This window comes from Mus pahari, chromosome 12, assembly GCF_900095145.1.
Source record: "Mus pahari chromosome 12, PAHARI_EIJ_v1.1, whole genome shotgun sequence".
Taxonomy (NCBI): Eukaryota; Metazoa; Chordata; class Mammalia; order Rodentia; family Muridae; genus Mus; species Mus pahari.
Genome location: NC_034601.1, coordinates 32138918 through 32152815, shown reverse-complemented (window position 1 = coordinate 32152815; position 13898 = coordinate 32138918). Strand labels below are relative to the sequence as shown.

Here is a 13898-nt window from a genome sequence, read left to right as displayed (position 1 = left end):
AGAGCAAGAGCATCCAAAACCATACTGTTGTTTCTTTTCTAAGTGAGCTGAAGCCTTCTCAGAAAAGCCAGTTTTAATGGGTGCCACACTCTTTATTTCATCCTTGGCAAAGTTAGAACTCAATTTGGATTGTAGTAAGCAGCTTGAAACAAGTTCATATAAATCACATTTACATTTTTTTGCTCACATTAATAGTTCAATTTTATAGCTTTAATTGCTTAAGATATACAATATATTTATCACAGAACATTTATGATCCAGATTGGTCCTTTCATGTTGGTAACCATGATACTGTTATTAAGTATGACTTTCCAATGAATCATTTATATGTCTTCTATGATCAAAATATGGGAAGGAAAAACAATTAAATGATATACAAAAATTTTGTATCTTGACTATTTAGATTTAAGGGTTTTTTTCCAGATTAAAGAATCATAAGTGATCTTTCAGAAAATGTACAAAAGAAAAATGGTGTGTTAGAACTCAGGAGACTGAAGATTTAGTTTTAACTCTGCCTGAGTTTATGATAACACATACAGACTTAAGACTCTCCATCTTTGAGCCAGTAACCTGGATAAGATGTCTTTCATGTCAATAAAGAAAGAATAATTTTTTCTCTCATAATTATGGTTTACAGGTATTAAGTTTGACTGGTTGTGTAGATTCACTAATGTTTGATTTTTGCTCTTTAAATGCTCATAGAAACCCGAGAGAATTCCTATAATGGCTCCAGGAGCTCTAGCATCTCCAGTATTGACAAAGATTCTAAAGAAGCAATTACAGCTTTATACTTCATGGAATCCTTTGCACAGAAAAATGACTCTACCATTTCCCCTTGTCTGTTTGTTGGAACTAGTCTGGGAATGGTAGTACTCATCTCCCTAAATTTACCATTGTCAGATGAACAAAGGTTTACAGAGCCGTGGTGGTATTGCCAAGTGGTAAGAATTCTTGTTTGTCGCTCCTGTGTTGCTACTTACTCAATTTTAGATATTAAGTACTACTAATATGCATTGATTTCAGACAACAGCAAGGAGTATATGCTTCCTATCTAATATGAACTACTGAGAATTTCAGAACTCAAATACCCTTTCAACACTCATTATACTGTTATTTACCAGACCTGCTGGGTAAGAGTACAGTGGTTTCTATGATGGGAAACCAGAGAAACCAGGCTAAAAATTACCTTTGAAAATAAGCTCCTTTAAAACGCTGAGATAAGTGTTAATGCACAAGAAAGTCCAATTCATTTGTAACAAATTGAAGCATATTTCCAAAGTTCTACACCAGGCTAGAATGTGAGCATTTTTACATCCTTCTTAAAGAAATCAGAATAATTAAAGTAGAAGCTATCTGACCTAAGGTGGATACCTAAAGTTTCCATTTCCTTTTCATGGTAGACACTCAAGAACTTAATTTAGTCATATGTTCTATCCTACATGGATTATCTCCTCGGTTTTTTTATTTATTTCACTTGACATCCCTTTGAATATGTTTAATAGATCCTAATCATGATTACTTTCTTTTTTCTACATATAATAAATGTTTTAGGTATTTTAAGCTAAAAACAAATTTCATCAATATATAGAATTTAAAATATTTTATTTTTAAACAGTACATATAGCATGAGAGATTAGAGACAGTTGTGGTTTTGTATTAACTTGTTTTACATATGTAAAAATAGATGACAGACAGAATTTTCAGCTCTATGAGTGTGGCAAATTCAGGAAAAAGCTTGACTCTACTAAGAACAAATAGTGTATTTTAAGTTGATACTACACAGTGAAAAATAATTTTTACTGAATTACTAATTTTAAGGAAATATGTATATTTCTATTCTGCTTAAGTTAGAGCCAGATCAGTGAATTTGAAATAAAGTATTATGTATCAATTTAAAAATCATTCTGTGGTCTAGCATTCTGCCTCTCAATTTAGAGATTTCTGCCAGTCTAAAACAATAAAATAATGGCAAAGTAAAAATAAAATAGATATGACTTTTGCCATGTAGTTTGCAAGATACTCCCTTATCTAGTGCTTATGATCCAGTAAGAAATTGTCTTCTATAATTTTTTAAGTTGGTATCCTACTGTTTTGGAATTTTAACTATCTATAATGTGCCAACATCAGTTGATTGGTTATGTCAAATATAGATTATTAATACAAGATGTGACTGATAGGAGAAATGACACAAGAGATATATGGGTACTATATATGATTTGCATGATTTTCTGTAAACATGGTACTGTGCTTTAAAATTCATTAATTAAAAAGTAGAAAGCTATGGTGCTAGGTTCATGTTTGTTTTATAATTAACCATTGAAGAAAAAAAGAATAACAAATGCCAAATTTATGGGAGAAAAGAGAGAGGGAAATAGAATTCCATATGAAAAAACAGGTAACAAAAAGTCCCAAGTGAGAGTAGAGTCTCTGCTTTTCATCTTCACAGCTCACTGATTGGCTGTGATTATTGCTCTGGTCCCCATCTCTTTGCCATATGCATTCTTCACTGACCCCACTCAATTAACGGAAGCCCCATGATATTGTCTCTGGCCCTATTATCTATAATACAGTACTACACAGCACATCTTAGAATTTACCTTATATAATTAAAATGCTATATTAGTTTATTAGCAATTCCTCACCATCCTTCCTCACCTTCATGGACACCATCAGTTTGTTCTTAGTGTATATGAGTTTAAGTGCTTTACATGGTTCAGTTTAGTAAATGCATAGAATATCTGTCCTTGGTGACTGGATCATTTAACAAAAAGCAACACCTGCAATGGTCTTCCACATCTGAATGTTAGAGAACTACCTTCTTCTAAGGTTAAACAACATTACACTGCATCTACATATCATATTTTTGTTCAAACCCTGCTTGTGGACGTTGTACATCGTGGTGCGCACTAGGCTCCGCACCACGATGTACAACGTCCACAAGCAGAATGTTTTCACATAGATTATCTTGTTTGTCCTGGCNACAAACAATTACCACTAATANGGAAATTTGAAATGTGTTTAATCATTGAGTTGGAGAATTGGAAACTACCTAGAGACTCTCTTCCATACCTTCTCTCTTGTTTGTATCAGAATCATTTAAATGTATTGCTGCAGTAAGGATCCCCACCCTCTCTGACTCAGTAGGTCTATAGAGTCTGAGGATTTGCACTTTTAGCAAGTCCCTGTGTGATGCTAGTCTAAAAAATGGGCCATTTCTTGTCCCATATTGATATATGGGACAATGATTACAGTATTGATATATTGTAATTTTCTTATTAATAATTAATAAAATGAAGCTCAGAGAAGACAAACAACATGCTTCAAGAAACCCAGAGAGAGAATTAGATTTGAAGCTAAGTTTCTTGAATCCCAATTCATCTTACTTTGTCATTGATCACATTGTGTTGGTTACTTATTTCTAACATCTTATTATGCCTAATTCCTACCAGTTCTACCTAATCTCCCTGTCCTGATTCAGTGAACTGACATGCCTAAATCCTGTCTTAAAAGTCCACAAAGATTTAGGAATCTGCCCTAATGAAATTAATCAGCAAAGCAAAGATTAGTCAACCTATCATAAAATTATGTTATTTAGGTTGCATGGAATCAAAGACTGAAGGGTAGGACCAGAAACTTCGAAAGTACTTTTTAAAAGAATTAAGGGTAACATTTCAAGATTAAGGTACAGACAGTGATTCTCTAAATAGGACCCCAAATAGTCAGTGATAACGGGAAAATTGACAAATTGAATTGCATCAGATTTAAGGGGTTTTGCACAGAAAAATAAAGAATGGAAGAGAAAGAGTTGGGAATGGAAGAAATCTTTGCTAGCTTTTCATCCAACAAAGATTCAATAACCAAAATATACAAAACACTAAAAGGAGAATGCCAAAAGTAAATAACCCAATAGATATATGGATAAACAAGTAAAACAGTTTTCTCTTTTGCTATGTTATTAGCATATGCTAATTATACAAAATAACATATAACTATATATAGGTAGTTATCTGCCATGGGCATTCAATCATGAAAAATACAGGTGAATAACCTTTTTCTGAACTGAGATGCATAAACTTGCCTCAGGGTTGATGGTAGTTATTGTAAAAGGACAAAACCTTTAAATTATTTTATTTGAGCCCCTAAATAATAGTTCTACAAAATCTGATAATAACCCTAGTGTCTTAGTCAGGGTTTCTATTCCTGCACAAACATCATGACCAAGAAGCAAGTTGGGGAGGAAAGGGTTTATTCAGCTTGCATTTCCATACTGCTGTTGATCACCAAAGGATGCAGGACTGGAACTCAAGCAGGTCAGAAAGCAGGAGCTGATGCAGAAGCCATGGAGGGATGTTCTTTACAGGCTTGCTCAGTCCACTCTCTTATAGAACCCAAGACTACCAGCCCAGAGATAGCACCACCCACAAGGGGCCCTCCCCCCTTGATCACTAATTGAGAAAATGCCTTACAGCTGGATCTCATGGAGGCACTTCCCCAACTGAAGCTCCTTTCTCTGTGATAACTCCAGCTGTGTCAACTTGACACAAAGCTATCCAGCACACCTAGTTATTTTTTAAGTTCTTGTTTTTCATACAACTACAATTGCCATCATGTCAGGCATGTTCATGTCTTTAATCCTAGCACTCAGAGGCAGAGGTAAGTAGAGTAACTCTGAATGTTGAAATTATGTAATATTTATTGAGGCTTTAATTTCAGAAAAAAATTAAAAGGCATTTTCTATCAAATTAGCATTAAAAACAAACTAGGATTGGGTAGTATAATGTATATATACATATATAAACAATATATTCTATATATGTACATCTAATATATATTATGTATTATAGGTATGTGTAATATGTAATAATATGTAATACATATATAATAATAATATATGTATTTTATATATAATCTATTATCTATTATATATTTGAGCTTACTTGAAAAAATGAAGGTTATATACATACTTAATATTTGCCTTTTAAAATTTGAATGAAACTATATAGGATAATGAAAAAAATGGCATGTCTGTGTTTCCAGGGCTGGCCACTCTATATCCAACAACCAATAAGGGGGCTCATCCCTGGAAGGGGTGGATTTCCCTTCTCCCAGTAATCATTAGCTGCCTATGGTTCTTGGACTAGGAGTAGGGAAGATGGTAGGGGTTTCCTGGATGTGCTGGTAGGAGGCAAGGGAGAGGGGAACTGATGTGATTCTGTTCAAATAAAAATATATTAAGCAAAAAACAATAATAATAGATGTTTTGAATTTTTAAAAATGTATCTTGGAATTTAAATCAGAAAACCCAAGTTCTAGCCCAGGTTACTATTAACTACGTTGAAGCTCTAGTCCAGGTTGTGTGGCCTATCCCAAGTGTCACCACCCTTCTAGACCTGTTTTCTCATTAATATAATGAACAAGTTTTGCCAACTGATATTTTAGGTTTCTTTTAGACTTAAAATTTAATAATCTAAGTTATTACAACAGGTTAACTCACAAAACATACTGATTTTTATATATTGTTACAATATTACAAAATTATGCACATAAATTATCATAATGTAAAACATTTATTGCCCATCAATACATAATAAATAGCTGCTTTAGACAGGACTTCACACATGAGTGATGTAAACTGTTTTTACAGGTACATTCCTCTCATTGAAAGGAGCTGTGCTAACATTTCCCTGCATGGACAGAACTGGAAGTTTAATGCAACCTCCATATGAAGTGTGGAAAGGTCCAAACAACACAGATGAAAATGAAAAAATCTGGAAAAGGGAAATTGGTCATGAACTACTCGTCTTCATCCCAAGAGACGGGAGACCATCAGTATATGATCATCTGCTCAGAAAAGCAAGCCAAAGTCTTCTCACTGCCTTCCCAGACCTGCCTTTATGTTCACAGCATCACCGAGACATCNTTCATACTGCAAGCAGATGTGGTGGTCATGTGCAACAGTGCCTGCCTGGCCTGCTTTTGTGCAAATGGGCATATCATGATAATGAGGTACTTGGTATATTTATTGCTAACGGATAAGCACAACAATGATAGCAAGGTCGAATGGTAAAAAGTATATTCACACTGTTGTAACCTGATATGGTGTTTCAATATGCTTGTGAATGTTCTGGTGCTCCACGGTTCAACAACATGAAGAAGGCTTTGTGGTGTGGGTTTGGTTTAGTTTACTAAAAAAAAAAAAAAAAGAAAAAAAACATTGTTGACATTTATATTATATATTAATATGAATATTAATAAATCACATATATTATTGGCATTGAAGAATCCAAGGAAAGAATTATTCTTAATCATTCATACATTATTTCACAAGCAATTATTGGGAATAAGTTAGGCACTGGATACTGAAGCCATATGGAAATGAAATTATCTGCTACTTTCACTATTGCATGAGAACTTTACACACAGAATGTCACTTGATTCTCATAGCTTTTCACAGACATAGANAAGTATTATTTTCATCTCCCATTTAACACATTAGAAATTACAGTAAAATAATTTATCTGAAGGTTTAAGCACAGGAAAGGTGAGGTCAGCACTCAACAGTACACTGACAACCATCAGACATTTAAGATAAGGTGTAATTGTAGGGAATTGGTTCTACTCAGTGAGATTATATAAAATGTGTGAAACATAGCTAATGAGTTTATGAATTTAGCAATGCCATGGTAGGCATTGGATGAAAAAGCTACAAGAAAATAAAACCTGTTCGATATCCTATAGATAACTATCATGCTTGTCAATACCTTGCCTTGTTCCAAAATCATTTTATAGTAAAATATTATGCTAGACATGAAAAGGAGTTAACAATTAGTAACATACAATAATAAACAAATGATTAGAAAACAGAAAATGAAAATGCAAGTAAAGGAAATGCAAATCTTTTTTGACAAACTAAGTCCCCATAGTTTCAAAGCATTGACTCATTAAATGGATAATAGAGCAAAGTTACCTTGGGGACGAAGATTGGCATAAATGGGTGAGGAACTTGAGTAAGGAGCTAGGTATAAAGTTTATTTGAAATGAGGTTTTAAGTAGGTAGTTAGCCTTCTGTGGGTGTGCGCTAGGAAGTATTCAAGGACACAGGGCTTAGGATGGGCTCTTTATCTGCAAAGCAAGGCAAGGAGGGAGCAGGCCTGGAAGAGAGGGAAACCTGCTGTGTGCAGAGCTGATTTATTGTACAAGGTAGAGGAGATCACTAATTCTCAGGATCTGGGGAATTTGTATTACAGTAATGCTATTAGCAGGTAAAAAAGTGGGGGAACTTGAAAAAATATGAATAGAGTTTGAGAATGGATTAAAAATAAGTTTGACACTTGAGGCACTCCTAAGCCATCCAGCAGACAGCTTAACAATTTAACATCTGCTTTCTTGGAAAAACATGGACTTGAGTGTTATCTAGGAAAACTGACTACAGCAAACATCAAAGATCATCAGTGGATCTTATAAAAAGAAATGAACAGTAGACTGTGCTGAGGATAGATAGGGGCCAGTCTCTGCATTTATGCACTGGAGGAAAGAGAGCCCAAAGGAGGGGTTGAGATGCCATCAGAGAGGTAAAACAAGGACCAGGACAGCAACCTGCTATTGTAAAGACAAGACAGCATCACAACAAAAGGGTAGTCAAGATGTAGCAGACACTACAGAAAGTCAAAGCACTGGGGTCCCCGGAACAAAATTAGAAAGTGATCATACTGGAGCATGCCTAGAATCCCCACAGTGAAGGCAGAAGGTCCAAAGGTCCAGATAATCCTCTGCTACAGCCTAGGCTGCATGAAACCCTTTAAGAAAGCAAGTGTTAGCAGAGTGAAGGGAAAGCTAACTTTGGGGAGAGGAAGAGAGGAAAGAGTAGTGCAGATATGAGGTTGGCAAATGATAACAAAAATCATCCCTCATCAGATTTTGTACAGCCTGCAGGCCAGGAATTAAATGATAGAAAATGTCAGATAATATGGTTGGTGGGAATTGGATGAACTCAAATGTCTAAAAATAAAGCTGTTTATAGCACAGCTATACCCTCCATTCATTTGTTGAGTATGGCTGCTTTTACACTACAAAACAGAACCAAATACTTGCAAAGGAGATGCTATAGACTCCAGAGCTTACAGCGTTTACTGTCTGATCCTTTATCCTGCTATAAGTTATTCTTTCAGGGAAATGTGTGGTAAATAGAAAGAGAAGTAGGGAATGACCTGAAGAGTGAATCCAGACTTTCATGACGCTTTATTTCATTATCTCTAATTGAGAAGTCATGAATTAGTGAAGGAGAAACTATGGGGGGAAAAGAAATCATAGCATGCTTATTCTCAAATATTTTTGATTCTTTCTCCATCAGATTATCCCTTTCTCAAACTATTTTGAAGGATTTTCCATGAAGATCAATCCATCTTGTCTGTAAATGATTGAACCTCTAGACATGCTTCAATGATGGGGACGTTATTTATGAAGGGACTCTGTGATACACTTGCTCCTCTCAGCTCATTTGTCATTAAAAATATATATCAAACCAGTATTATATTTTTCATAGTTCAGATAATTTTCTAGATTTTTAATCTTATTTTTAGTTAGGTGTAGATGTGAGTTGTACACATGTGTTCAGGTGCTCTTGGAGGCTAAAAGTGGCTATCAGATTCCCTGGAGTTGAAGTTACAGGCAGTTGTCACCTGTTTAGTGTGGGCACTAGGATTCAAACTTGGATCCTCTGGAAGAGCAACAAGCTCTCTTAACTTCTGAGCTATCTCTCCAGCCACATATTAAGGATAATTTAGGGTAGTCCAGCATGCAATTTGTGCTTTCAATACACCACAGTTCTGACTATCCAAGGATCTGTTGCTCAGTAGTCATATGACTAGTTGATGGCTAAAATACCAGGCAGTATGGTGCTGGAACATCAGTTCATACTTATTCCAAGAAGGTAGATTTTGGTCTCCATATGATATAGTGAATTTTGGGATGCAAACAATATAGTTATAAAATATTTTTAAAAGAAAAGTGGTGCCTCTGTGTACTATCTCTGTATTGCAGGATGAATTAAAAATAGTTAACACAAAGAATTAGAGTAGTTTCTAAGTGTGAGGGTTAAACCAAAGCAGTTACCTCTGCCTTCCATGTTCAAGAAACGATAAACAAACAGTGGAATTGTTTTTCACTAGTGGTTTGTAAAATTGGCTCTAACTACAGTATCTGAAGTACATCCCTAGCACAAACTTATTAACGTTATATCTGCAGGGTTAGGATAGAAATGTACTAGAGGTGTAGTCTTTCTTATGCATAAATGCTAATCTGTTACTTAAGTACGTTCCCTTAAGCTAGGGCCTGTTTACTTACTACTCATGTTATATACAGACAGGCAAAGAGACAAGAAGATCACATCCCCTGTGAAGAGGGACTAAGAATGGGGCACAAGGCACAATGTGCCCAGGCACACTAGACTAACCCCACACGTGTCTCTTTTGGCGCGTAAGCCCAAGAGTTGTCTTAAAGACAGACTATAGTCCTCTATATTAATCTTTAAGGGTATGTGCTAAGCATATATGTTAACAAAAATAGAATTGTGTTCATGTTTGTACACGTACATGTGATTGCATAATGAAGTATTTATTACTTATCTTTGAAGATACTATATAAAAACCCATAAAATAACAACTTAAAAGTTTTTTATTAAATAAAACTATTATATCAACAAAAATATGAAATACAGANTTACTGTCTCTTTTCTATTCAGCTTACCTAGTCTTCGCCCAATGTTGGATGTTAATTATTTGCCACTGACAGACATGAGAATAGCANGGACATTTTGTTTTACTAATGAAGGACAGGCATTATACCTCGTCTCTCCCACTGAAATTCAACGGTTAACATATAGCCAAGAAATGTGTGATAATATTCAGGTAGGTAAACTTCCTTGATAGAAATAAATAGACATGATTGTTAAGAGAGAAAAAGAATAGAGATGTTTATAAGCTACAGTACCACTGAGCCATACTCTTCCTAGAAGATGTTTTGAATATATATTCTTCAATGTAATCCTATAAACTCCTATTGTGNTCCTAGGTATACATGGAAGTAATAGGAGAAACTGATTATAATGGTCATTTATAGTATTATGGGAANTGAAAAGTATTTATTTTATTCTAGGGAGTTTTAATCATACTGGCATAAGTTTCTTACATAGAGAGATAGGTTTTATAATGACATTTTATGCAAGTATATTATATACTTTGATGATATGCACTCTTGGATGTATTTTTCTTTCTCCCCTCCCTCTCTTCTTATTATTCGGTTTCTCCAGAGAATCTGGGTTTTATTTCATGTTTTATATACATGGTGTGTATGTGTGTGAATATTTTTATGTATTTACCCAAAATCTAGAGCCCACAAAAGAGAAAACATGTAATAAATGTTGTTCTGAATTTGATTTGTTTAACATAGTAATCTCCAGTTGCATCCATTTTCCTGAAAACAACAGAATTCTGTTCTTTTTAATTTTTAATTTTATGTGTATAGGTATGCTGCCTACATGTATATCTGTATATGTATGTTGCTGGTACCCTACAATACAGAAGACGTGTCAAACCATCTAGAGATACAGATAGATGGATGGAGGGAAGGAGAGAGGGAGAGACAGACCGACAGACAGACAGACAGACAGACAGACAGACAGACAGACAGACAGACAGACTAGTATCCCTGTGGTATGTTAAATAAAAGTCCTTTGGGTGTATACTTTGGGCATACGTTGCCCTGTTTGTCTGGGGCGCTCCATGAGTATGCTGCTTTCCATCGTGGACAGACTCTCTTATAGTCCCACCAGCAGCATACAAGTCCTCTCTTCGCCTCATCCTTGCCAGAACTATTTTCTTAACGGTTGCACTTCTGACTAGGGTGACATGGCAGCTTTACATCATTTAAATTTGCATTTCCTAGTGGCTAAGCATGTTAAATATTTTTCCACATGCTTGTTGGGCATTGTCTTCATCATTTGATTTATCATAATGTATTTATTCATTAGCTTGTGTATCAACTGAATTGTTTGGTTTTTCTGGCATTTGGTTTCTTTGGGTTTTAGTTATATGTTATCCTTATATATACTTATGTAAGGACATGTGTATATACATATATATACTTATATCCTTCCTCCTTGCATATACCTAAAATTTGAAATGTTTTCTCATAACAATTTCAGAATTTCAGGTCTTAGATTAACATTGGATGAATTTTTATTTGAGTCTATACAGGATGAGGATCTGAACCCAGTTTCATTCTCCTGTAAGGGCTGTGTAATATTCCCAGCACCATGTATTGAGGAAATTGTCTCTACTGCAAAACGTCTTTGCCCTCTTTATAAAAAAATCACATCACTGTAGCTGAGTGGATTTATTTCTGGGCCCTCTGTTCTGATAAATTGATCTACATGTTTGTTCTTTTATTGTTGGTTTGTTTTGTTTTGTTTTGTTTTTTCAAGACAGGGTTTCTCTGTGTATCCCTGGCTGTCCTGGAACTCACGCTGTAGACCAGGCTGGCCTTGAAGTCAGAAATCTGCCTGCCTCTGCCTCCCAAGTGCTGGGATTAAAGAGGTGCGCCACCACTGCCAAGCTGCTGTTTGTTTGTAAGTTAGTGACATTCCGGTTGTAGAGCTATGATCTATAATATAACTGAAATGAGAAGTCGTGATGCCTAGAATTGTTCCTATTGTTCAGAATTGCTCTGTCTGCTTGGTCTTTTGTCCTTCCTATTTTGGGGGGAAATTGTTTGGTAAAGTGTCATTGATGAAGAACACATTGAATCTGTAGGTTGCTTGTGTTTATATAACTATTTTCGCAATATCCTGCTGATCCATGAGCATGGAATGTCTGAAATCTAGTGGCTTCTTCAATTTCTCTTTTCAGTGATTTAAAGTTTTCATTATAGAAGTCTGGAGCATTGTTAGGTAGATTTATTCAGAGGTATTTTTAACATATTGTGAAAGTGGCAGCTCTTTTTTTTCTTAGCATTTTTATTACTGGCATTTAGGGAAAGCTATTAATTTTTGTGTATTGCTTATAACTTGCTACTTTGCAGTAAAGGTTTATTATTTGTAAGAGTTTTCTAGAAAATCATTTAGACTGAGGTCTCCCATATATAGGACCAGAATGTTGGAACATCCTCCTTTTTTAACTTTTTCTACTCCCTTTTCCTTCTTGCTTTAAAAAAAAACCAAAAACAAAACAAAACTTTTTTTCTTTAATCTTTTGTTTTACAGTTCAGAATTTATCTCCCTCATAGTCCACCCTCTTATTGTTCCACATCCCACAACTCCTTCCCCACCCCACCCCCATCTCCACGATGTCCCCACCCACACCTATGCCACCAGACCTTCCCACTCCCTGGGGCCTCCAGTCTCTTTTTAATTAATTAATTAATTAATTTGTTTTTAACACTCCATATTTTATCTCCCCCATCCACCCTCTGACTGTTCCACATCCCATACCCCCTCCCCACCTGACCTCTAAACTCCCTGGGGTCACCAGTTTCTTGAGGGTTAGGTGCATCATCTCTAATTGAACACAGACCCAGCAGTCCTCTACTGTATGTGTGTTGGGGGCCTCGTATCAGCTGGTGTATGCTACCTATTTGATGGTCCAGTGTTTGAGAGATGTCAGGGGTCNAGATTAATTGAGACTGCTGGTCCTCCTACAGGATCACCCTTCTCCTCAGCTTCTTTCAGCCTTCCCTATTCAACAACAGGGGTCAGCTGCTTCTGTCCATTGGCTGGGTGCAAATATCTGCTTGTTGGGTCTTCCAGAATGTGGTCATGCTAGGTGCCTTTTGGTGAGCGCTCCATAGCCTCAGTAATAGTGTCAGGCCTTGGGATCTCCCCTTGAGCTAGATCCCACTTTGGATTGTTGCTGGACCTTCTTTTCCTCAGTTTTCTCTCCATTTCCATCTCTAAAAATCTTTCAAACAGTAACAATTATGGGTCAGAGTTGGGGCTGTGGGATGGCAACCCCATCCCTCACTTGATGTCCTGTTGTCCTATAAGTTGTTCTATAAGTTCCCTCTCCCTACTGTTGGGCATTTCATCTAAGTCCCTCCCTTTGAGTCCTGGGAGTCTCTCAACTCCCAGATCTCTAGTGCATTCTCCAGGGGTGGGTCCCCAACCTCCTATTTCCTGAGGTTGCCTGATTACTTTCTTTCTGCTGGCCCTCAGGGCTTCAGTCCTTTTCCCTCACCCAATACAAGATCAGGTTCCCCTTCCTCCCTCTCCCTCTTCCCCACCCACTTTCCCTCCCAGGTCCCTCCCTCCCTCCCCACTTGTGATTGTTTTCTTCTCTCTCCCAAGAGGGACTGAGGCATCCTCACTTGGGCACTTCAACTTTTTTGAGCTTTTTGAGTTCTATGGACTGTGTCTTGGATAGTCTGTATGGTTTTTGTTTTGTTTTGCTTTGCTTTGCTTTGTTTTGTTTTGGGTTTTTTGTTTGTTTGTTTGTTTGGGGCTAATATCCACTTATTAGTGAGTACACACCATGCATTTCCTTTTGGGTCTGAGTTACCTCTCTCAGGGTGATATTTTCTAGTTCCATCCATTTGCCTGCAAAACTGAGGATGTCCTCATTCGTAATAGCTGAGTAGTAGTCCATTGTGTAAATGAACCACATTTTCTGTATCCATTCTTCTGCTGTGGAATATCTAGGTTGTTTCCAGCTTCTGACTATCACAAATAAGGCTGTTATGAACATAGTGGAACACTTGCCCCTATGGCATAGTAAAGCATCTTTTGGGTTTATGTCCAAGAGTGGTGTAGCTGGGTTTCAGGTAAATCTATTTCCAATTTTCTGAGGAACCTCCAGATTGATTTCCAAAGTGATTTTACGAGTTTGCAATCCCACCAGCAATGGAGGAAT

At 36.4% G+C, this 13898-nt stretch overlaps 1 protein-coding gene across 1 annotated transcript in view; it reads left to right on the top strand.

Annotated features, from left to right (window-relative positions):
• Stxbp5l (syntaxin binding protein 5 like) overlaps nt 1–13898 on the top strand; it is a 290875-nt gene that overhangs the window by 251211 nt on the left and 25766 nt on the right. Inside the window, exon 23 of the mRNA XM_021209026.2 lies at nt 9740–9905. Coding sequence (XP_021064685.1) covers nt 9740–9905 — 166 coding nt within the window. The remainder of the gene's footprint in view (nt 1–9739; nt 9906–13898) is intronic.